The 25,919-nt window shown below is 35.4% G+C and overlaps 1 protein-coding gene across 5 annotated transcripts in view; it reads right to left on the bottom strand.

Moving 5' to 3' along the window:
* Positions 1-25,919, bottom strand: part of LOC113104808 (solute carrier family 12 member 5-like) — a 125,842-nt gene that overhangs the window by 10,360 nt on the left and 89,563 nt on the right. For all 5 annotated transcript variants that reach the window (XM_026266143.1, XM_026266141.1, XM_026266142.1 and 2 more), the window contains 9 exons: positions 15,135-15,281; positions 8,480-8,534; positions 7,911-8,041; positions 4,831-5,078; positions 3,551-3,762; positions 2,175-2,342; positions 1,667-1,765; positions 1,278-1,335; positions 106-280 (listed from right to left, as the gene is read on the bottom strand). In XM_026266143.1, the coding sequence (XP_026121928.1) occupies positions 106-280; positions 1,278-1,335; positions 1,667-1,765; positions 2,175-2,342; positions 3,551-3,762; positions 4,831-5,078; positions 7,911-8,041; positions 8,480-8,534; positions 15,135-15,281 (1,293 nt within the window). The remainder of the gene's footprint in view (positions 1-105; positions 281-1,277; positions 1,336-1,666; positions 1,766-2,174; positions 2,343-3,550; positions 3,763-4,830; positions 5,079-7,910; positions 8,042-8,479; positions 8,535-15,134; positions 15,282-25,919) is intronic.

Consider the following 25,919-nt stretch of genomic DNA (forward strand, 5'->3'; position numbering starts at 1 on the left):
CAAGGTCAGTGCTGGCAGCTCTTGGCCAGAGTTAGCTGCAATGTGAATCTGACTTTACGCTGAAAGTCAAAGGCTAAACACTAAACATCATGTGTGCACGCTCACCCTGAGGAACGGCACGATGCCGTCTCGAGCGATGGCCTGCAGGAGACGCGGAGCACCTGTCAAACTCTGAAGCCCTGCACCGCAGGTGGAGAAGAAAGAGCCGATGACGATGACCCATGGTGAAGGCCACGCCAGTGTCCCGATCACCAGATTCCCCCTGACCGCCTCACCAAACCTGAAACACACAAACATACACAAATAACTATTGAACTGCTCAATAGTTTGGGGTTTTATTCAGCAAAGATGCATTTAATTGATCAAATGACAGTAAAGACATATTCTATTTCAAATAAACGCTGTTCTTTTGAACTTTCTGTTCATCTAAAAATAAAAGTATATCACAGTTTCCAGAAAAATATTAGGCACCAAAACTGTTTTGAACATTCGTATTCTTGAGCAGTGAATCAATATATTTTGAATGATTTCTGAAGATCATGTGATCATGTAATGATGCTGGAAATTAAGGTTTGAACACAGGAATAAATTACATTTTAATAACTGTCACTCACATTTTTGAACATAGACTTTATAGTGCACAATCCAAACTAAAATTTGTATAATTCATGAATGAAAACATTTTGTAACATGATATACCATTGTACCATTTACATGGTAATGCAATGTCTGATTTTAAAATGAGTTTTAAAGGATGAATTTTGAGATTTTAAGCTTTCAGTTGATATATAATTTCTGATGATTTCTAAAATGTGATAGAGAAGATGCAATGAAGAAGTCAGAACTCCTGTTATAATGTAGATTTTTGAGGGTGCACGTTTGTCATAAATGAATCTATTACTACATAATTTTTAACAAAAAACATTGGTAAAATATATATTTGGGAGTCTTAGACCTTGCCAACGATATATAGTTTGTCAAAATTAGATTAAATTTAATTCTAATATAGTGAGGTAAATGTAGGCATCCCGTATACGGGAAGTGGGGACAGTTAAAGAGTTAAAATATATTCAAGTTAAAACAATTACTTAAACTGTAACAATATTTCACAGTTTTTATTGCATTTCTGCTTAAACAAAATTCAGCCTTGGTGAGAATAAGAAACTCCTTTTTAAACACACTCATAATCTCACAAACCCTAAACTTTTAAATGCAATTTTTTTTTGTTTTCTTGAACTAAATCATGTGACAAGAGATATTTTAAACACATGACATACTTATCTCTCAGCACCGTTCCCTCGATGCAGGAACCAAACAGAATCACGCTGGACATGTCTGAATACTTCTGTTAAAGAACACTGTTTTTTCTTTTAGCTTCTCCACAGAGTGATTACTAGGCTTACATAATGTATATTAGAATTGAGAAGACGGACTCAGTTTAGTGAATCGGTTCATTTGGACTCTTCCTTCCAATTAATTGCTTCAAAAACTTACCAACAACCACACAGGATTAAATTTTAATAAGCTGAATACTGCCAGAGACTTTTAACAAACTGATTTGATTAAACCCTAAAATGAGTCAAGTGGTATTTGATCACTAATATCATAAACTGTATCGCAGGAGGGTGTTGTATCAGACTGTGTGTGTTTCTCTATGAGAGGATACAGATGATGGAGGTGGTGGTGATGGCCAGGATGGTGCCGATGGGAATGGACTTCTGGGCATCCTGCAAATCACCAGATCGGTTCGATCCAGCCATGATACCTGTTCAAAACAAGACAGATCATAGAAAGGCTACAATGTTTGCTAACTAACATCATTCCTGTACTTCCACTTGGGCGATTTCATAGCTTTGATGACTTAAAATATGGAAAATCCACACTTTTTTTAAAATAAACTTTTAAACAAAAACATTCGTTATTGGAATCTAAAGTTCCATTTAAACATTCTTTAAACCTTTCCATTGCAAAAAAATGTGTAGTGGGAAAAAAAGCTTTTTAAAAATGGTTCTAAAAAGGAAGTTTCCTCAGGAAAATGGTTCTTTTGTTACATCGCTATGAAACCCCCCTTTATTTCAAGAGCGTAGAATATTCTTATGCATTCTGATACACAGGGTCAATTTTCATAATCATAAATGATGGATGAGATCAGGGCTGTCAGGAGAAGACTCTACCTGTCACAGAGGGGAAGTAGATGCCCACCAGCATGGTGAAGAAGCTGGTGATGTCCGCAAGCACATAACGGTTGGTGTTGGTCGGTATGGAATCAGGTTCGACTGCGGCGGATAATCCCACTTTCTCAATGAAAGAACCCTTATCCATATAATTCCCAAAGAGATTCTCTAGAAGAGAGAAACAAGGAAACAAAGGAAGAGAATATGAGCAAAGCGTACATTTATTTATCATCAGTGTCACAGGCTTGTTCAGATCATTAACAATAAATATGAGCAATATGAAAAACAATGATAAGTAGACACAGAGAAAAAAAATACTTTATTTTAATATCATGATACAAAAGTGAATGTCTTATGTTGGTTCACTAGTGTCCAAAAGTTTTGGGTCAGTGAGATTTGTATTGTTTTTGAAAGAAGTCTCATCATCCAATGTATATATGTTTTTTTGTCTTTCTAGCCAGAATATATATATATATATATATATATATATATATATATATATATATATATATATATATATATGCTAAATATATGATGTAAACGGTGAAGCTCAATTAAATATATTTTTTTAATTAAAAATTTCATAAACCAAAATATTTTTCTATTTATTTCAGGGGTACAAAAAACAAAACAAAACATAGTCTCACAGTAGTCTAAGTTTGGCTCTATTCATGGTTTATTTTTATTCAAATGTTTTATATGTTCATACTTGTTATAGGCAACTAAAAGACATATGTGTTATGTGTTTTCTAGGACTGAAATATATGGAGGGCAAAATATATGCTTAAATGCTTTAAAAAAAATACATGTATTAATATATTTTTGACAAAATTCAAAAATGACCAAAAATACTTCAGTAGAAATTAAATCTGCATAAATAGATTTTTGGCATTTTATATATTGGCATTTTAATATTTTTTGAATGTTTTTAGAATATATATATATATATTCTAAAAACATACAAAATTATTTATTTGAAAATATGTATTTTTGTTGTATGGCTCATTTTTATAAAAACCAGCAATGCTGTGAAATATTCTTATCATTTAAAATAACTAGTCTCTATTTGGAAACATTTTTAAATGTTTTGTTTATTTCTGTGATCAAAGATAAATGTCCTTCAGAAATCATTCTAATATGCTGATCTGTGGTTTAAGAAACATTTGTTATTGTGAATTTTTAAAACAGTTGATTCTTTGATGAATAGAAAAAAAAATATATTATTTAAATTTTCATTTGTAACATTATAAATGTCACTTTTAATCTATTTGCAATACATTCTTGCAGCATAAAGTGTTCATTTATTTATTTATTTAAAATAACAAAAAAACATCTTATTAACACCAAAAGCATGTTTATGATATGGCTGTATTTACCGCGCAGTATGCCACTCATAACTCCGGGGATTCCCTGTATTTCTGTGATGTTGTTGTTGGCGAAATAGCTGTCGCAGGTGGCATTCAGGAACTCAGAGTCGCAGAAGATCCGCCAGAGTTTGGTGGTGACCGTGGCATTTTCTGTCTCGATGACCTTCGCGCACACATCGAAGCCTTTCCAAACCAGAGTCCGGTTTCCCAGCACACACACTCTGTGGAAATCATTTCAAACTAAATCATTTCTAAAGGACAAAAAACAGCTTCAATTAGATATTAGCGTTTTAGTGTTTTTCAGGGACAGTGTGGAATATTACAGGTCAAATAGATGGCTAGGGCTGCATGATTAATTGAAGGAGATTGTCATGCATATCTTTCAGAGAAGCACGGTCCTGTGATCAGTAGTAAATCTCCATCCAAAAGCCAGAGGGCGTTCTCACACTGAAACTCCCAATATGCTCCACAGAAGAAAGGTAATGCATGTCTTTCCAGTGTTGTGGCTAGAAGGGATACAGCTGTAGCTTGAAATTAACAATGAAGTTGTAATTTACTGACAAGCTACTTAAAAGTGTTTTCATAATTGCACAATCGCTTTAATTGTGCGATTATGAAATCGATGAATTCTTTCTGTGATTATGAAAGCATAATTTGGAGGATGTTCCTGTGGCTCAGTGGTAGAGCACTGTGTTAACACAGCAAAAGGTCATGGGTTCATATCCCAGGGAACATATATATATATATAGTATATCCTGAATGCGCTGTAAGTTGCTTTGGATAAAAGTGTCTGTTAAATGCATAAAAGTTAATCTAATGTTAATTTCAAGCAGTTTACGTAACTTGTCAATCAACTACAGCTCTGTGTAGTAAATGCTCTTCCATCTGAACCTGCTTCTGTATTCCAACAAGCCTTTACATGGCAAATTTGTGTCACTTATAATGTGCATTTGAAAAAAGCAACATGAGAAGCATTTAAAAACCTTTTGTCCCACAAAATACAACACATAATGACTTGTTTTTATTCCATTGTGCAGCCCTACTGACAACCGATATTTTTGCCTGGTGTAAAAATTTTAAATAATGTAAAAATTAAGAATAACAAAGGCTCTGGCAATAATGTTCTTGATATGCTTTTAAATTTTATCTGCAAATCAGGTTAGAAAATGACAGATACCGATAAACATAAAACTTCTTAATATCGGTGCCGATAATCGGCCAGGCCAATACTTGGTCGACCCCCATTAGATATATCTGATATATGTGATTGTAGTATTTGAGGCACATACGGGAAGATCGGAGGATCGAAGGCGGTTTTGATCACTCCAGCATAGACGGCGAGGATCGAGCAGATGACACAGGCGAGGAAGAGCAGAGCCAGTTTGTTCACATACTTTACTCCTACAAACACCACAATGGCCATGAAGCTGAGCACCAGTGTGCCGTAAACACGCATGTTGTTCAGCATGGCTGCTTCGGCCTCGGCTCCCTCCAGACCCTCCATCTTAAAAACAGCTGCTTGTGGTACGATGTACACCTGAGATAGGAGGAGAAAATAAAGAGGAAGGAGGATCAAAGGATAAAAGGGAATCAAAAAGAACAAAAATGTTTAGGTCTGCCAATCAATATTCTGTGATAAAATAATTTTCCTCAGACTTTAAGGACTTAGTCTTTCATGTTTATAGACTGTAACTGTGCTTTTCTGACAAAAACTGATTCAGATAATCATTTCAATCCAAAAAATACCCAAAAGGACTAAGTTTGGCGTTAATCTTTCCAACCTTCCAACCTTCCAACCAATCTTTACAACAAAATCTGAACAGTCAAATATAATGGGGGAGCGTTAAAGGTCAGAATATCAGAAAAAAGTGTGTACAAATGATAAAAACAAACCTCATCAAACAAACAAGGTGAATCTAAAAATAAGCATAAAATTACAAAAAAAAACAAAGAATAGCAAACAGACAAAGAGGGATAAAATAATGAGAGATGTGTGAGATTTAGAGTGACATAGGGAGTAAAACAGACTAGTGTGAGTTCAGTTCTAGAAGCACTAATTGAACTAGTCAAGCGTGGTATTAATACTGCAAATGGACTGCCATTAGTTCTTATTAGAGACCTGACCTAAATTATATTCAATGCCATAAACTTTTGGGTGCATGCGCTTAATGCTCTAAGCACAATACATTGCATCTTTCATTAATCTGTTGCATATTTCCCCCCATTATAAGAAGGATGAAAGTGAGAAATTATTGGGAATCTTATGCAGTCTGTCAAGATTATTTCTGGGTCATAAATCACTTCAAAAACAATGTTATATTGTTATATTCCACTTTATAAAAAAGCTTCTCATCTCATCAAAATATGCATAAGCATCTATGATATGCATTACGTTCTTATCATTTTTTTTCAAATAAGTTTTTATTACATGAAATAGCTTCAATTATACAAAAAAATAAATAATAATACGTCGCCATTTGTCAACAGTTGTACCACAATGGAAAATGGCAAAAAAGTAGTTTTCTATTAAATATTCTATTCTATTCTATTTCTTTTAATAATTGATGCATCCAGTCTTGATCTGCCATAACACACATATATACACATGCACACACACATAAACACACACACATTGTAACTCTTCCTCATTGTCATCATATCACACAACTCTTCCTATTGCCCTTTCTTAGAAATATTGCTGTATTCATTTTCTGAAAAGAATAAATAATTTTCTTATCCATACATAATAAAATAATAAAATAAAAACATCTAATTTAAATAATCTCTAAATTCAAATATGCAAAAAAAAAAAAAGAAAAAAAGAAAAAAGTTCCTAAAAATGTATTAAAACATATTCACATGATCGGGATTAGATTCATTAGATTCACCCATTTTTGCAATTAAATAAATATTGTATAATATTATTACTTTTTTTTTAATGAATATATATTTAAAAAAACTTCAAATATTTACATATTTATCATTATTATTGTTATTTTTTCATCAACCAGTCTTCTCTCAGGATTCAGTGGTTTTCACAGACTGTGTGATCTGCATGTGGGAAGCGAATAAGTGCTTTTCAATTGCTGAAACACACACAGATGATCAGCTAGTCGCTATGGTGACCTGTTCATTTTTATAATATCTGCTGGGTTACACAATACGGCTTTAATCTCAAAGTGACGGCTCGCTTTAAATAGACGTCTTAGTGTCCTTCTGAACCGTAGGCTGGATAAAATTCTCGCTCAAACCATCATGTCTCGGACCTGCATATCTCTGAGCGTGGAGAAGATTTTGCATGGACAACGGGAGCTAAGCCTATGTTCCCCCAGAAGACAGAAATAACCCAGACAAACTAAAGCCCCCGAAGCAATGCAATATGAAATACATGATCAGTGAGAACACGAGTGTTGAAACACATGCTAGCACTAATCAGCGCCGCAATTAAACGCAGAGTCTGCATAATTACTTAATTACTTGCTCTAAGACGAGTGAGGAAGGCAGGACGTGAGAGAGAGAGATAAAATGAAAGACTGATGAACAAGAAGAAATGAAATCAACTTTTTTTTTAATGCATGTAGACACATGATTTCAGTGTTTTTGCGTAACATCCTGACTACTGTGATGTCTTGATGTAGTTGATTTTTAAAGGCAGTTTAGAACGGGTCCTTCGCTGCCAGTGATGTTGTGTGCGTGCATTTAAAGAGCAAAAGTCTTTTGATAAAATTATTTCAGTTCAGCCTCATGTCATTGCAAATCCATTTAGACTTAAAAAGAGGTTTAGCTGAATGCCCATGCACCATAAAATAATACAGTGACCAGATCTCAAAAAGACAAAAAGCATCATAGTAGTCCATACAACTTATGCTTTTTATTAAAAGGTTTTCTGAAGTCTTGCAAGATTTTAAAATCTGAACCCTTTTTCAGGTTCAAGTACCCTTTCATCATGACCAAACCAGAAATGTGTTCCTGTTAAACCGATAGTTAGTTTTGGTTTCCATTCACTTGAATTGTATTGTATTTTAATATGCAGAAGAATGAATTAGATTTGACAGCTATGCTAGAGGGCTTTTTATGATGCTTCATATATTATTTTGCAAAATGACCTACTGTAAAAGAAGTAGAATTACACATTGTTTTCTTTTTAATTATTTTGTTGGGTGACAACCCTCAACCTGACTTGAAATGAGACATGCATAAAGTGTTTTGGCACTAAGTGCATTTTTAATATGAAATGTACTGCTGTGCCAAGCTAAAACTTGCTGATGAGAGCTGTGCAAAGAGAAAAAGTGGCTTAAGAATTGAAAAATGTATCTTAGTGACTAAGTCTGTGATTCAACACACATAAAACGCAAGTTGTTGATCTCACCAGCAGGATCTCGATGCAGCCCAGGATGTACATGGCTCCAGCATAGGTGGTGCCCAAGTAGAAGCAGATGCCTACAGCTCCACCGAACTCAGGGCCCAGAGAGCGAGAGATCATGTAATAGGAGCCTCCAGCTGTTAAACAGAAAACCCTTTTAGGAAGCTTGCCTTTGAACAAGTGACGATCTGCTGGGTTACTACAGAAGCATTCTGATGTTGACGGCTCATAAAAATAGCACAATACAACCCACAATTACAACCTCCTGTTTCTTGGAAAAATATTAAGCATGCTTATAGAGAAAGGCTTTTAGCACTGTTGAGATAATAGCAGCTTATTGCTGATGAACAACGGACGGGGAACCGAACCTGGCAATTTCACCTCACCTCTGCTCTCCTCCAATCAGCAGATGAGATCGAGGCTTTCATTAGGACAGGACACGCTCAGACAATTATGAATACATAAATACAGCTTTGAGGATATTGCTGTCTGCTCATTGCTCGGAGTTGTTGTTGCTACGGTGACCGCTTCCTGTTGCCAAGACGACCCACATGCACATGTTAAGGCTTGCTTACCTGGCACGACGCCGTTCGTGGCGATGGCACTCATGGAGATGGCAGTGAGCATCGTCTGGGAGAAAACACACAGAAGGAAAGACAAAACAAGGATTAGGTGAATAAGCACATTTGAAATGCATTAGATACATATTAATGCCAGGATGATACTTCAATTTCTACTAACAGCAACTAACTAACAACAAAAAATGTCAATATGTTTCTAGAATATCGGCAGTACATCATACAAAGCAGGAGATTGTGAAAGCAGATCTATAGCTGTGTCAGATCGCTTTGATTAAAGCAATTTAGTAGAACTGAAAGTACCAGAATAAATCTGATCTCTTTTGAAACCTTCTCTGAGATGTCTCTTTATATTGCTGCACTGAGCCAAAGCAATTGTAAAACGTCCTGGAGATTAAAGCCGTCTTTAAATCAGCACTGAACTGTCTCCAGAAATGCAAATGCATTTATTTTGGAGGAACGGGAGCGAGCTGTCAAGACTGATGCTTCTTTTGAACGTGACATGCAACATACAGACAGAAACAAATATGTGTTTTGATCAAAAGAAAAAGAGAGAAAGAGTCTACTCTACATTTCTTATTTGCTTAAAAACACCCTTTAAACCGTGTTAAAATCCCTGTAACACACAAGACATCTCGTGGCTGATTGTGAACACATACGTCACTGTCAAAGAGACGTGACAGACACATGCACATGAAAACACAACTGTGCAAATCAAAATAATTTTCAACCCACCGTGTGAATTATTTCTCCTACACAAAAACTTAAAAAGGACTTCTTCTGAAGTCTCCTGCCCAGATGTTTCTTCTGAGAATAACACCCCAGTAATCTCAGGAGAAACATCTGAGACAAAGTCCATGAGCTATGAAAAAGCAATCTTTGAACAATACAATCTGAGAGGATTCAAGTGTTTTAGTTCATTAGGCTTTGATCAGCAGTTTTCTCTCTCTGATGGGTTTGACTAATTGAGACTAAGTGTTTTATCTTGACTATAACCGAGACTCATGTGAGATCTGGTCCATTTCCACACACACACACACACACACACACACACACACACACACACACACACACACACACACACACACGTCCAAAGGCAACTCAGAAACGCTGTACATATCATCACAGATCTCCATATGCTAAGCACATGCTGGCTGCAGCCTCTGATTGGACGATGAAGGGCACCGGCTGCTTGAACTAGTTTTCTCGGCCAATCACACCATCTGGCTTCAGCAGCATGAGCCAATAATATGAGACAGATACTATGACAACCAACCCAAAGATTTAGAGAAACAATTGTGAATGAATAAACGGCCCATTTTCTGACAGATTACATATTGTGTAGCTGACATTTACTGAGGGATTCATGACACAGAGTTATTGTTTAATTCTGCAGTATTATTTTAATTCATGCTAAAGAACAAGTGTTCATATAAGAGAAAAAAAAAACGTCTGTATAAATCACTTGATTCAGTGAAAAGCAGTAATTTACATAACAATGTTAAACAATCTACATTTCAGTCAGGATTTTGTTCAGCTTTTTTCATAAATGAGCCCCATTCTCTTTAAAAATAAATATTTAATACAATTAACACTGCATTCAAGTCAGGCAACAATTAAAAAAAAATAGAACAACAATAAACTAATAACACTTCACCATCAATGGATTTGCACAGCATACATGTTGGCTGAACAGTAAAAAATTATTATTATTATTATTATTATTTTTGTTTAGAATTTTTCATGTTTATTTATTGTATTTTAAAATGCAGTTAATTCCTGTGATCAAATCTGTATTTTCAGCATCATTTCTCCAGTCTTCAGTGTCACATGATCTTCAGAAATCATTCTAATGTACAGATTTGCAACATTTATGACTATAAATGCTGAAAACAGTTGTGCTGCTTCATATTTTTGTGAAAACTGCAATACATTTTATTTTTCAGGATGAATAGAAAGTTCAAAAGAACCACATTTATTTGAAACAGAAAACTTTTAACATCATAAATGCGTTTTTGATCAATTTAATGCATCTTTGCTGAATGAAAGCACTTAATTCCCTAAAATAAAATAAAAAATGTATATAAAACAGTACTGTATACACAAATTTCAAGTATCTTAATTCATGTATGTGTCTCCTCACTGGGCCTCTCGAGAGGATCAATTTACATAATCACATGACACATCAGAAAATGCATTAAATACAGCTGAGCTCAGAAAACAGAAATGTAAATGCTGTAAATGTATGCACAATCAACATTTCTCTCATTTTGGCTGCCATTTTTTGGAGTTTGAGCAATGCATTTTGGGATTGTGCTGCCTGCCTAATAATTTGGCCAATTCTCTTTTGGACCAGAGTCACTGTCTCTGTGTTTAGTGTTAATTTCATTACATCTACATCACTGAATACAGAACTCATATTCATGCAATAATGCATTCCCACAAATACTTTGATCATTTCACGACCGTCACGATCCATAAATAACCAAAGCGATGTCTGTCATCCGCCTGTCAATATTTCTCTGCCTGCTGACTATTTGAAAGTGGATCAATGCTGTTGTTTGTGTCCTTTAATGATTCATTTCTGCATTTCTAACGGCTTCTGTCTGTCTTAAAGAGGCGAGCGTCTCCATCTCTGTGATGCATGAAAGAATCAGCGTTCTCTCCTCCTCTCCATCTGTTGCCATGAGAGACCGAGCGCGATGAAAAGCAAGCGACGGGCACCTGGCAAAGAGCTGGTAATTTCAGATGTCATCGATAGCATCTCGCTACTTCTAATCATGATGCATATGTGTGCTCATTCAGAAAGTGCAGGCGAATGTTGAGGTGTGGCTGATTCTGCTGATGGTGTGGACGACCAGATAAATCACATACACGGTTTCAAAGTCACTGTGATGAATCAGGCAAACATCAATTGTATCTTCATCTGTTCCTCTGCAGATACGTCTCTGAGGCCGCTATAACCTCAATTTGAAGGATTCTGTAAAGTCTTCATTATCTTTGAGTGTCTCTAAAGGCTGTAGCTTTCACATAATGTGCTTGGGTTTTAAATGGGAAAACCTCATGTATGCATTAAATTAATGTTGCTGTTAATTAAACTGCCTATTACCTTTTAGGATTTTCAACATGTTAAGAGTGAATCTTACTAAACCTGCAACCTAATAGCAGAAGCGTTACTAACTAAAGTTAGTAAATACATTTTGTTAATTGAAACAAAGATGAAATGGAATAAAATACATACAATTAGATTGGAAACATAACAATAAACATGAAATCTGAAGTTGAAACAGTAAACTGAAATTATAAATAGCTTATAAAAATGACATTAAAATGACTAAAAAATAAACTAAAATAAAAAACTGAAAATATGAAAGTGAAAAGTAATTCAAAATATTTATAAAAAGAAAGAAACTAATTACTTTATTAATTATGTTTTGCAAAACAAAAATGAAGCCTAATTTGAAGCCCATTAAGATGTTTTAAATGTGATATTTTCATGAAAATGTAGCCCATTTACACCTCATTACTGTTATAATTACTGTAAAATTTAGAAAATTGTGATGAAATAATTTCAATTGTAATGCATTAATACATCATGCTAGTATTTGAAAACTTTATTTGCAAAACAGTTTTTTTAGCTTTCAAAAATCATGTTTTTCTTTTTATTATTATGCTATCATGTTTTTATTGTGTTAGTTAGCTTTTTTTTAATCAAAATATCTCAGCTGCAGTTTGACTGATTTTAATGGAAATGCACAATGAAAAAAAAAACATGATTTTTAAAAATCTGTTGTTGCAAATGAACTATTCATTTGTTGTAGTGCACTGAATTAAACTGATGCTCATTAAAACACATATTCACTGACAATTAATTTGCTTCCTTTGAACAATTACCACAATAAAAATAAGAATAATGATACTCTAATGAGAGGCCAGTTTAAATACTCAAAAGGACAAATTTACACAATGAAAACCGGGAGGGAACATGCTTAATTGTCACAAAAACAATGCAGTGCATGATCTATAAAATATATATCTGATCCATATTGTTTTTTTATTTTTTTCATTCAGCTGCTTTTATATTCTGTGCTCCAAACACACTTGAGGCAATGCAATCCTTCAAAAAAAGGCTAAAAATGTCACTAGAGTAACCAGAGAGACACAAGAAAAGAAAGATGGCCTAAAATGACTACTGACTCTACAAGCTGTTCTAGAATCAGTATGTAAAATGAATTGCTATTATACTATCAAAATAAAAACTCAATGACACAAGATAATAGTGTTAGCAATATTCTGAAATGAACATATTCTTCTCCACTCTTGACATCAGATGTAGAGAGATTGATGCACATTTAGTGGCTCATCAGCTTATCAGCTTAACTGCTGTCAGCTTATTAGACATAATCAGAAAACACTACGCATGTTAACACACACACTGTGTACTCAGATAAAACAGCATGCTGACCTAAAAACCAGCAGCATTTCTGTTTAGCGATCACCTGTAGCACGACGACCTATAGATGATGTGCTTTTAGCTGCTGTGTTTTTGTCTGAAAGCATCCGGATGGTTTATTAATGGATGTGTTGTGTTGGTGAGATCTCTGTTTGGCTGCATCTATAGCGGATTAAACTACAACACGCCAGAGTGACACGAGCTTCTCTACAAACAGCTGGAGTGGTTTCTGATGGATCCAAACGTAGATATGATGAGTTCTTTATAGGGATAAAAAAAAAAAAACAAGTGCACTCAAGAGATACTTTACATTTCTTATGAGTCAAAGAGAAAATAAGAGGCAATGGCTGCATTTTAATGGGATTACTGCATAATGCACAATATATACTGTACGCTTAAACCATTTTCTTAAAATAGCATGTTCAACAAGATGCATTATGTAACTATATAAGAAGTAAAACCAGTATTGCATTGCATCTTTAATCCAGCAAATTCAGTTCAGTAATCATTTTAAATAAAATGTATATATATATGATTAAATGTAGCATTGCATCACTTGCTTACCAATGGATCCTCTGCAGTGAATGGGTGCCGTCAGAATGAGAGTCCAAACAGCTGATAAAAACATCACATTTATCCAAAAGTAATCCACACCACTCCAGTCCATCAGTCAACATATTGTGAAGACAAAAGCTGCATGTTTGTAAGAAATAAAATTAATCATTAAGACATTTTTAACTTCAAACCATCTCTTCTGGCCAAAATAGGAGACCATTTTCCATATAACACTTCCTCCATTAAAAATCCCATTAAAAAGTCCATCTCCTGTTGTGTCTCACATCAAAATCCACCCAAATATTTGTTTAGAATTGGTTTTTGGACTGTTTGCACTAGTAAACAGTCTGTGATCTGTGCATAGTTCTCTCCTGATTCAGATGAGATTGCTTTTTCACTGGTGAAAGCAATATTATGGATATGAATCAAAGGTTTGAAGTTAAAAACCTCTTGATGGATTTCTTTCTCACAAACAAAAAGCTTTTGGCTTCACAAAATGTTAGTGGATGTACTGGAGTGGTGTGGATTATTGTGATGTTTATTATCAACAGTTTCCACTCACATTCTGACGGCACCCATTCACTGCAGAGGATCCATTGGTGAGCAAGTGATGCAATGACAAATTTCTCCAAATCTCATGAAGAAACAAACTCATTTACACCTTGGATGGACTGAGGGTGAATACGTTTTCAGCAATTTTTTTTTTTTTTGGGGTGAAATATTCCATTAAGAACCGCAGGTAATTTAACCTCAATGTGGTTGTGTGTATATTGGCTATTTGAATGCATCTCACTTTACGAGAGTAGTATTGTAGTATGCTATTCCAAACTCAATCACACGATGTGTATGTATGAGAGTGAGTGAAAGAGAGATGAAGAAATAGAAAATAGTGAGATTCCTGAGCTCATGATAAAAATAGCACTTCTATTACCACGGGCGCTGGAGAATCTAGGTTGCACATGCAAAACATACACATTACAATAATGGGCATGTATGTTGAAGTGCATGCTTGCTCAGTGACAGGTTTTGATATATTTATAGTAAGAATACATTTTTTGTGGTTATGTGCTCCAGGGTCACATATGTGCAGCAGGAGGTCAGCGGGTCTTTGGGAATGTGATGGCATGCAAATGTTGGGACATGCAAATTCAAAATCAACAGAAATTAGATGCTTGCATCAGCTGTGTGCATGTGGAAGTATGATGTCTTTATTATTCACTGTAAATGCAATGATTCATAAAGGCTGAAAATATTCAGAAATAAAGTGGACCTCATTAAACCTAAGAACAATGCAACCTAGAATCAAAAGCATTGTTTTTTACTGTAAAACTAACTAAAATAAAAACTATTAAAAATGTTCAATAATTCAAATAAAACTGAAATAAAATATAAATATTAGATGATAAACTAAAAATAAACAAATATGTAAACAAACCAAGATTCCAAAATAAGTTGAAGTAGCTAATTCAAAATATTAATACAAATAAATAAATAAATAATTCCTATATTAATTATGATTGGCAAAAACTTGAACTTGAAATTAACCTTAATTATAATACCATAAAGATGTTTCAAATTGTGACATTTTCATCAAAGTTAAGTTCATTTTCATGTCAGATTTCTGCTGCATGGTTTGTGACTGACCGTGGAGCAGCACATGAGCACGATGATGAAGGCCTCAATGACGCCGCCGATGCCCACCATCCAGGTCATCCTGAGAAACAGAATCACGCCCAGGATGTTCTGCAGGCAGGGCAGGTAGACACCCATCAGCGTTCCCATCCGCGGAGCCTGTCGAAACACACACACACAGCAGTCTGTTAGTACATAGTCAATATCTGATTAGATCTGTTCTGTTGATCAGGCTCCTGTTTTCATTTCATTGTTCACCAAACATAACACGTTCTGATCTCGACTGTAAAAACAATAATGCAACTGTTGTTCTGATAACCAGAGAGAGAATCCATGGAAAACCTTGAAATATTATGTAATATTAAACTTGATTTCCAAACCAGGATAATATTAATGCATAACAATAACATCATAAGAACTTACTGAAATGTATACAGACTGAATAGATCTTATGTTGTGCTCAGCTCTTAAAGATTTCATCGGCTCTTTTTAAGTGCAATCTCAATAAAATGATTTTTAAAAACCCTTGTCCTATGATAGCAAATTATGGAAATGGGAAGTCAGTGGTCAAGAGGTCTGTGAACACTGCAAATCTTCTGTGCTCCAGACACCGATGCAGCTGTGTGCTGTTACTTTACTGAGTCATTAGATGTGCATTTGACCTGTTGGAAAATAAAACAGGGGAGCAGAGTCATAAAATATTACAGAGATTTTAGATCACCCCTGCGACTATTCAGAACACCTTAATAACCACCCAGAACATCCTAGAAACCATTTATAACACCCTATCAACCATGCATAATGCTAGATTCATGGCTGTGAGTTTTGCATGAGCAAACACCAGTCACATTTACTTCAGAAAAAGTAAATATCCAGTTATTTTTATATGATATATTGCAAAATTTTAATGAGCCACATACTACATAAAAAGCAACAGAGCAGATTAAACCTGTGATCAACACCACTGTAAATCATGACCCTCTTCATCAATAAACACTCACTTTCACTGTGTTTGCTGCTTGCTTCAAGGGCTTTCGAAGATCAGTAATAGCCAATGTGATATTCAGAGAGAAAGTTTATTGTGTGTATGTGTGTGTGGTCGGTAATTACTGACACACAGTTAGTAAAGGATAAATGGTGATTGTGTGTGTGTCCATCTACACAGCATCCAAAAACACTCAAATATGTCCCATCCCCGTTCAAGGACATCATCAATAAAATGTAATTATCCCAGCGACCTAAAAAGGCCAGACAGGCAAAGTCGAATAACTGAATGGTGTTCACAAACTCACTCCACTGTAAAATAATTAAAGGTACTGCTCTGAAGTGGTTTAGGTCCTACTTAACAGGCAGGACTTTTTCTGTCCGCCTTGGTGACCAATGTTTCCCCATTAGCACCCCTTCCATTTGGAGTCCCTCAAGGCTCTATTCTCAGCCCATTGCTGTTTTCCTTGTATATGCTCTCATTAGGGTCAATTCTCAGGAAATATGACATTTCATTTCACTATTATGCAGATGACACACTAATTTATCTGCCACTGAAACAGAAAAATGCCATTCCTTTAAAACTTATTTTTGACTGTCTCAAACACATTAAGGATTGGATGGCTTTTTTACATTTTAATGAGAGCAAGACTGAAATCTTGATATTTGGTCCAAACTGTACTAATAAAACCTCTAACATTGATTTGGGCCCTTTGGCTCCCCTATGTTAAATCAACTGTTAAAAATCTGGGGGTAATAATGGATACAGATTTTAAACTTGACAAACAGTTAAACTCGGTAGTCAGGTCAAGTTTTGTCAGTTAAGGCTTTTATCTAAAGTTAAGCCTTTTTTGTCATTTAATGATTTTGAAAGGCTTATCCATGTTTTTATTTCATCAAGTTTAGACTATTGTAATGCTCTCTATAATGCTCTCTATGTTGGTGTCAGCCAAGCCTTTCTCTCACACAAAATGCAGCAGCTCGACCTTTAACATGAACACGTAAACGGGAACATATTTTGCCTATATTGTCTTCGCTACATTGGCTTCTAGTTCGTTTTAGCATTGATTTTAAGGTTTTACTGTTTGCTTATAAATCCTTAAATGGCCTAGCACCAACTTACTTTTCTGACCTAATACAATTGCACGTCCCATCAAAGTCTCTGAGGTCTGCTGATCATATGCTGCTGACGGTCCCTAGATTAAGACTGAAGCACGGGGGTAATCGTGCCTTTGCAGTAGCTGCCCATAAACTCTGGAGGATGGCCCCAAATTTAACTGCTTTCAAAACTAGTCTTAAAACATATTTAAATTCTTTGGCGTTTAATACAGTCTGACAGCTGTGGGGTTTTTGTTTGTTTTCTGATTTGTAATGTTTTGTATATTACTTTTATTGTTGTTGTTTGTTTTATAACCCTTTTATATGTACAGCACCTTGGTCAACTACTGTTGTCTTTAAATATGCGAGCCTGTCCTCCAACAAAAACGACCATATAGGTCGTTTGTGCAAGCATTTATTACGACCTCTATTTACGTTTTAAAGTTAAGCGCCCTCTAGCGGGTGTAAAAATAATGACAGTATTGCGTTGCGTCTGTAGTCATGCATTGACGTATAACGTCATTACCAATCAAAAAAGCACATTTATTTAAATGCAATATGTGGGCGTTTTACACCAATCTCACAGTATTTCCTACATATTTTACTACTGTAGGTGGCTTATTCGTTCGAATGACCACACCTAACCCCACCCCTTAACCTAATCCTAACAGAAATCATGCTAAATTATGATTTATTGAGCATATACATTTTCGTGCACGTCCTGGGATCGAACCCATGATAGCATGATTACATATCAAGGTATAACGCAATAATCTACTAACTGTGCTACACGAAACTCAAACCAGAGGGCAAATAAAAGAGTACAAAACATCAATATGAAAACAACCTTTTGCCAATAGGGGCGCAATTGTAGGATACGCTCTGATGGGTTGTATTTCAGGGATTTGGACAAACGACCTATACAAGCGTATTGGTTGGAGGACAGGTTGATAAATAAACAGAATTATTCAAAATCGTATGAAAAACACAATTATTTCAGCAAGTATAGAACATGTTAACCTTTGAAGTTCACCTTTGAGGTTCTTTAGAGTTCCATGTAAATACCATGGTACAGATATATGAACATCCAATTGAGCACACAAGTGTTTATATCTGCTATTTTATACTATAGTAGCTTTGAATATGACTCATCCAATCAGAATCTACAGCCAGAACTATATGTTTTATGAATTAGAGTTAATTACAGTAATTGTCGTTAACTATTATATTTGGGAGACAATCTGACAGGAGCAAAGACAATAAGAACCGCAGAGAGAGAAGATGCTTCCCTCCGGCATATTTTTAACCTTCATAACAGACTGAGAATAAGCCCCTTCAGATGGGATACACACACAAACACACAAATACACACACACCACACACACACACACACACACACACACACACACACACACACACCAGAACAAGTCATCTGTACGCTCGAAGCAACAGCAGATGGCAAACTGGGAAACAAGACTTTTAATTTAATTAACCTGAAATAAATAAAAAGGCTTGAATAATGCATGCCATTAAATTCAATATCAGCCATGCAAATGCGCAATTCTCTGTGGGATAATTCGATTTCTGAAGCAAGGATTAATTTAGGTATTAATGTAATCTATTATAATGTGGCTTTATGCATCACGTCAAAACAACGGCAATAATTACATACTACGATAAGGTCCCAAATGAACTGAATCTCACACATCTAAAAAATATATGTGCAAGAATAAAAAAGTATGTTATGAAATCTGTATTTTTTAAAATAATTACATAATAATAATAACTTTTCAGAAATAATAGTAACCTTATAATGCATTGCGAAACTTGCATAAAGTTATATCTTTAAAGAAAATAATTCTTAATTCATTTATATAACTTTTTTTTTGTTTTAAAGATATAACCATGGATAAGTATGAATTATATTGCATCATAAAAGTGGTTGCAGGTATTTAGGAGAGCAAAACTGATTATAAGGCATAATGAATATCTTTACAAAATGTTATATACGCAGGTTTCATATAAAGTGTTACTAAACTAAGTTTAAGTAATCTTCACCAAATACAAACAGAATAATATGGAGGCAAACAAAAAACACAGTTGTCTTCTACAATCAGTTATGATTAATTTGGTTATTGTTCTCAGACAGACTCTGATCAATATCCACAGATACTTGAACAAACTACAAATCAAAGTGACTATGGTTTGAAGCACATTTTTGGACTAATGAGACCCTTGAGGTTTGCTACCACCACAATAACGTAAGCACACCATTAGTTATAACATATTGGGATGCCACTCGCAATATGTCAGCCAAGCATTAAGCATTTATTAAGCATTATGTTCTGCAACACCTAGACAGAGCTCGGTCTTTAACACTATCATCTCAAACCTCCTCCTGCCCAAACTAACTCAGCTCTCCGTGCCCACCTCCGTCTGTCAGTGGATCAACAGTTTCCTGACAGACAGGCAGCAGCTAGTGAGGCTGGGAAAATACACATTAAATCAGCACCGGAGATCCCCAGGGACGTGTTCTCTCCCCACTGCTCTTTTCCCTGTACACCAACGATTGCCCATCTAAGGATCCCAGTGTCAAGCTCCTGAAGTTTGCAGATGACACCACACTCATCGGCCTCATTCAGGACGGTGACGAGTCTGCTTACAGACAAGAGGTTAAAGAGCTGGCTGTCTGGTGCACTCTCAACAACCTTGAGCTCAATACGCTCGAAACAGTGGAGATGATCAAAACGCAAACCGTTTAAAACGATTCGGTTTGATTGGGTGAACTGGTTCAAGAAGATCCAGTTACATCGAAATATTCGTTCCGAACCGGATATCACTAAACTGCAGTGTTTTGAAATCTCACAACAGACCCGGAAGAGAAGACAATGCAGAATAAAGTCATAGTTTTTGCTATTTTTGGACCAAAATGTATTTTCGATGCTTAAAAAAATGTTCAATGGAGGGACTGAGAGCTCTCGGGGACTAAATCTAAAATATATTAAACTGTGTTCTGAAGATGAACGGAGGTCTTAAGGGTTTGGAACGACATGAGGGTGAGTTACTAATGTCATGATTTTTATTTTGGGTGAACTATCCCTTTAAGTAACTTTTTTATAAATTTGGTTTTAATTTTAATTATCGTTAATAACCATGACCTGTACTTTTTTATCTTAAGGAAGTCCCTTGAAGATTTTTGAGTATTTAAAGATTTTTTAAGTAACTTAAGGTAGGTTAAGTAACTTTTTTTAATGGATTCAGTTTAATTTAACACTAATCACCCTGTCCTGTAGCGTCTCTCATTCTTCCACATGAAGTCCAGCCTCTCCAAACCCACGAGCAATACTCGTCCTGAACACCAGTGAATCCAGGCGAAGGAAAGCAGATCTTCTTTGTCATTTTGTCATCCTTCTCCTCATGATAATGTGTGGCCTGATGTCAGATGAATACTAATCAGATTTACTGTCTGTGCCCTGCAGTGTTTGCCTGCGCTCGAACCTCAATAATGTCTTTCTTTCTCGCAATTGTTCATCCAGCTTTTGACTTGATGACAGTGAAAGAATTATTTTTCCATATTTATGACAGAATTTGCATAAAACTGGACCTAGATCCAAAACCACACTGCCAGAACCAAAACTCAAATGCACTCAAATGAGCTTAAATCAAATTCAATTTTTTTTGACCTTCCATGCTGTCAGGAATACGTTCATATTTATTAAAACATTCATTAAGCAGCATGTAACAATAGGTTAATATTTAGTAAATATTTATTAATTCATTCATATGTATTAAAACAATCATTATGTAGTATGTTACAGCACGCTAATATTTAATAAGTGATTTTATTATATTCATACTTATCAAAACGTTAATTAGCATGTAGCAGTATCTTAATTGTTAATATCATTGTAAAATATTCTTTTACTATTATATTTGGATTTGTTGAGGTAAGAATCACTATTACTATTGCTTATGAAAAATATCGAAAACAATATATAAAACGAGCAAAAAAGGCACAATATGGTATATTCAATGTTAAGCCGCGTTTCCACCGCAGGAACTTTACCCAGGAACTAGGGACTTGGTCCGGTACTTGGTGTGTTTCCACCGCAGGAACCAGGAACTAAATAAAAGTTCTGGGTAAAAAAATGCCCCCCAGAAAGTCCCTGCTGGCGAGGTGGTACTTTTTTAAAGTTCAGGAACTTTCGGGGGCGGGACTTTGGCGCTAAACATTCTGATTGGTTGAGTTCACACAGCATTGGTTGAGTTCAACCACCATTTATTCGGATCAACATTTTCAAAATATTACTGTTATTGTGTCATGAAATGTAATTTTAAAAGTATTTTAGGCGAGAATGTAGTTGTTTGAAACTCAAATCTGTTGTTTATTTATAAAGACAGCGCCTATTTAAAAATGTGTTTCGCCGATCTCGTAGACGGTGAGCTCCACTCGATCAGCGGGAGCTCAGTCCTCATGTATCCACAGAGAGCAGTCTCTCCTGGGATAGACCTTCTGATATGTGCCGCTGGCTCTGATGTGTCTTTAGTGGTTAAACATAAAATATAATTCAGCTGCGGGGTAAATCTAACAGGTTTTCTTTGGTCTGTATTCAATTTATCTATATGTTAAAATGAAAATAAAAAGGCAAGTCTATATAATATTTCTTTCATTGTAATGGCTGTATATAACGTTACAATAATCCCTGAACTAAGTACATTTCTACAGCTGTTATTATGTTTAAATGAAAATGAAAGGAGGCAGTGGTATTTTATATCCTATTTCGTTTTATTGTAAATATACTGAGGGGAAAATTGCAGTAGCCAAAGCGATCTGAGTTCACGCAGCATTGGTTGAATTCAACCACCATTTATTCGGATAATTTTCAAATATTACTGTTATTGTGTCATGAAATGTAATTTTAAAAGTATTTCAGGCGAGAAGTAGTTGTTTAAAACTCAAATCTATGGTTTATTTATAAAGATCATGCCTATTTAAAAAATGTGTTTTGCCGATCTCGTAGACGGTGAGCTCCACTCAATCAGCGGGAGCTCAGTCCTCATGTATCCGCAGAGAGCAGCCTCTCCTGGGATAGACCTTCTGATATGTGCCGCTGGCTCTGATGTGTCTTTAGTGGTTAAACATAACATATAATTCAGCTGCGGGGTAAATCTAACAGGTTTTCTTTGGTCTGTATTCAATTTATCTATATGTTAAAATGAAAATAAAAAAGGCAAATTTATATAATATTTCGTTTCATTGTAATGGCTGCATATACACATTTCCCTGAACTAAGTACATTTCTGCAGCTGTTATTATGCTTAAATGAAAACGAAAGGAGGCAGTGGTATTTGATATCATATTTCGTTTTATTGTAAATATACAGTAAGGAAAATTGCAGTAGCCATGACGAGCAGACTGAAGTTATCAAGTACGCTGCTGTTTATAGATTTACCGGACTTGCGTCGTCGCGGATATCACACTCCTGAGACGAATGCAGAAAGTCTGAACCAACTACCGAGGATGCACGTCCAAAATCAGCGTACTTTTTTTAATTTTTTTTTTTTATCAGCGCTACTTTGTATTGAGAAACGCGCGCAGACCTACGTCACCAGTCTATTTGCCTAATCTACCCGGTACTTTACACCGCGGTGGAAACGCAGAAAGCAACAGGTCTGGGGGGAAAAAAGTTCCTGGGAAAAAAAGTTCCTGGTACAAATGTTCCGGGTAATTTCGGTGGAAACGCGGCATTAGTTACTTTTGACTTTGATCTTAGCAACCTAGCAACCATTCAGAACACCTTAGCAACCACATATCAATGCTCCGTCAAATCACTTGAGTTTTGCATTGCAAATGACTAGCAGGAAATATAATATTACATATATTAGAGTGCTTTTGTTTTGCTATAGGACAACTGAAATGAAACAGAATGATGTGCAGAATGGCCAAGGCTGCTCATTTATCAGTTTCATTCAGAAAATGTGTGTCAAGGTAAGATTACGCATCACTTCTCACAATAACAATACAGCTGTGCTCCTGAAAACACGTTCCACTTCATTCCCTGCCTCAGCATCCATGAATAACAGCAAAACACAATCAAAAGATACTGCTGTACTGAACCTCCTCTCTCATCCGCTTTCATTGCATCGCTCTAATTATCAGAGGAGTGAGTGAGATGTGTCCAATCAGCAAATAGAAATAGAAACATGCTGTCGTCTCAGAAACACTGGCTGAGCTGAGCTGGAGTTTGGGGTCGAGATTTAATATCAGACAGATAATTAATGAAACACGATATAGACACAGTCTTCCAGATGCTCCTAAACATCTCAAGAAATTACTGTATTTAATAACCACAGAGCACAAAAACAATCACAGCAGTACTGGAAACCACTTTATCATAAATAAATGAACAAGGCAGCATTTCAAATTTCAATTAAGTAAAAAAAAATGTTTCACATAATATTTATATATATGTTTTATTACAGCTTAATTTCAATTAATAAATGATTATTGCAATAGCAAAACCCCTAGCATTATGTCAGCATGTTTATATATAAAGTATATATTAAGCTTTATTTCAAGTAACAAAAATTATTTTAAGTAGTTTTAGTTAACAACACTGCTAGCAAACACCCTGAATAAGCAAGTTTTGCATAGTGTTGCATAGTTTTGTATATTCATATCTGTGTTCCAGGAGCACAAAAACAGTCTCAAGTCTCTGGGGTATATTTGTAGAAATAGTCAACAAAACATTGTATGGGTCAGAATTATTGGTTTTTCTTTTATGCCAAAAATCATTAGAATATTAAGTAAAGATGAAGATATTTAGCAAACTTTCTACTGTAAATATATCAAAACTTAATTTTCGAAAAGTAATATGGCTAAGAACTTCATTTGGACAACTTTAAAGGTGATTTTCTCCGTTTTTTTTATTTTTTTGCACCCTCAGTTTCCAGATGTTCAAATCGTTGTATATGAACGAAATATTGTCTGATCCTAAAAAAAACATACATTAATGGAAAGCCATTTCATCAGCTTTTCAAATAATGCATAAATCTCAGTTTCAAAAAATTGACCCTTATGAGTGGTTTTGTGGTCCACGGTCACATATGCTATTTACATTATCAGCAGAATATTTACATGTTACTCCAAGTTACTTTAAAGAACACCATGATATTGCCACAGTCCATTTTTGTACGAGATGTCTGTCTGGGATATATCCGTATGGCTCAGGGTGTCATTTAGTTAAAAGTGTAGTGTCGAGATCGTGCGGGCTGAAATGAGTTTCATTATGGAAGCTGCGGTGGCGTGTGGAGCGAGTGTGAACGTCTGAATCAACAGCGTTTGGCAGCGGTCACTCTTCAGCAGCCAGAAGACTCCATCAGACTCGAGCTGGAGCAGGTGCGTAATCAAACCTCATTCATCCCCGAGTGTGTGTGTGTTTATGATTTCCCACAGGCTGCTTCCAAGCCGGTGAGATTCTCAGGTAAAGGCAGCGGAGAGCAGATGCCCAGCGGCCTCCTGGGACGGCCGTCGGAGGACCCTGACTGTGAGCCTCAGGTGTCTCGATCCCACTGCGGATATTGACAGCTGCTCTGGCTATAAAAGTGCCACGGACAACACCACCTGCCCAGCTGCAGCGACAACATGTGAAACCAGTAGATAATGGATTCCTCTTTAGGAATGACGGAGCAGTTTTCAACAACTGATCTCTGAAAGCCTGAAAAGTGGCCGATTTTAAAGAGACAGTGCACCCTAAAATCTGTCCTGGCACTATTTACTCTCATAACCACCATTACTCACTTTTTAAGTTGCCAAATTGAAAAGCTCTGTTTGTTGTAGGGATGCATCTGTTTGATTTGCATGCTGGTCTGCCTGAGCGGTCTGAAAGCGCTCGTCAATGTCAAAATGATTGAGATGACCAATCAAATCAAAGTAGGCGGGATTTACTGTTCACAGAAGCAGAGAGTGAATTCCAGCGGAAAGTTAAAACTTTAATGTTGAAAGAGAGCGTAGTAAAATGAAAGCATCTAAACATTTAAAATTTAACAACTGTTTTATGATAGAAATGTTAAACTACCAATAGAAATATCAAGATTACTCAACCTTTTTTTTTTTATGCCAGTTTTTTTTTATTAAAATATGGTATCATTTATGTAATTAATGTAAATCCTAACTGAAAAGTTTTGCACTTTTGATATATTAGGCATATAAATAAAAGTGCATGTGTGCATATTGTAAAATATTATTTGCAAATGGCTAAAAATTATTAATTATCTCAACTAGAACTACACCTGAAATTCCTTACTGTTCTATTTCTTTACGTTTAATTGAAAAATGTATTGAGTCTCTAACTCTAAATTATCCATAGTTAAGACATGGCATGTACTGTATTTACACTTATTTATTTACACAACAATAAGTCCTAAAATGAGCATTAAAAACAGTCTACAGACATATGGTTCAAAGTTTATATTTTTAAAAGGAGTCACCAAAATTTGATCAGAAATACATTAAAAACAATAATATTGTTAAATGGTATTTTACGATCCAAGTAATCTGTTTTCTTTTGTAATATAATGTAAAATAAATTAATTTATATCAAAGCTGACTTTTTTTGCATTATTACTGCCACATTAGTGTCGAATGATGCTTGAGAAATTATTCTAATATTTTCAAAAATATTCTAATTATCAAAGTTGACAACAGTTGTGCTG

Source organism: Carassius auratus, chromosome 6 (assembly GCF_003368295.1).
Source record: "Carassius auratus strain Wakin chromosome 6, ASM336829v1, whole genome shotgun sequence".
Classification (NCBI taxonomy): domain Eukaryota; kingdom Metazoa; phylum Chordata; class Actinopteri; order Cypriniformes; family Cyprinidae; genus Carassius; species Carassius auratus.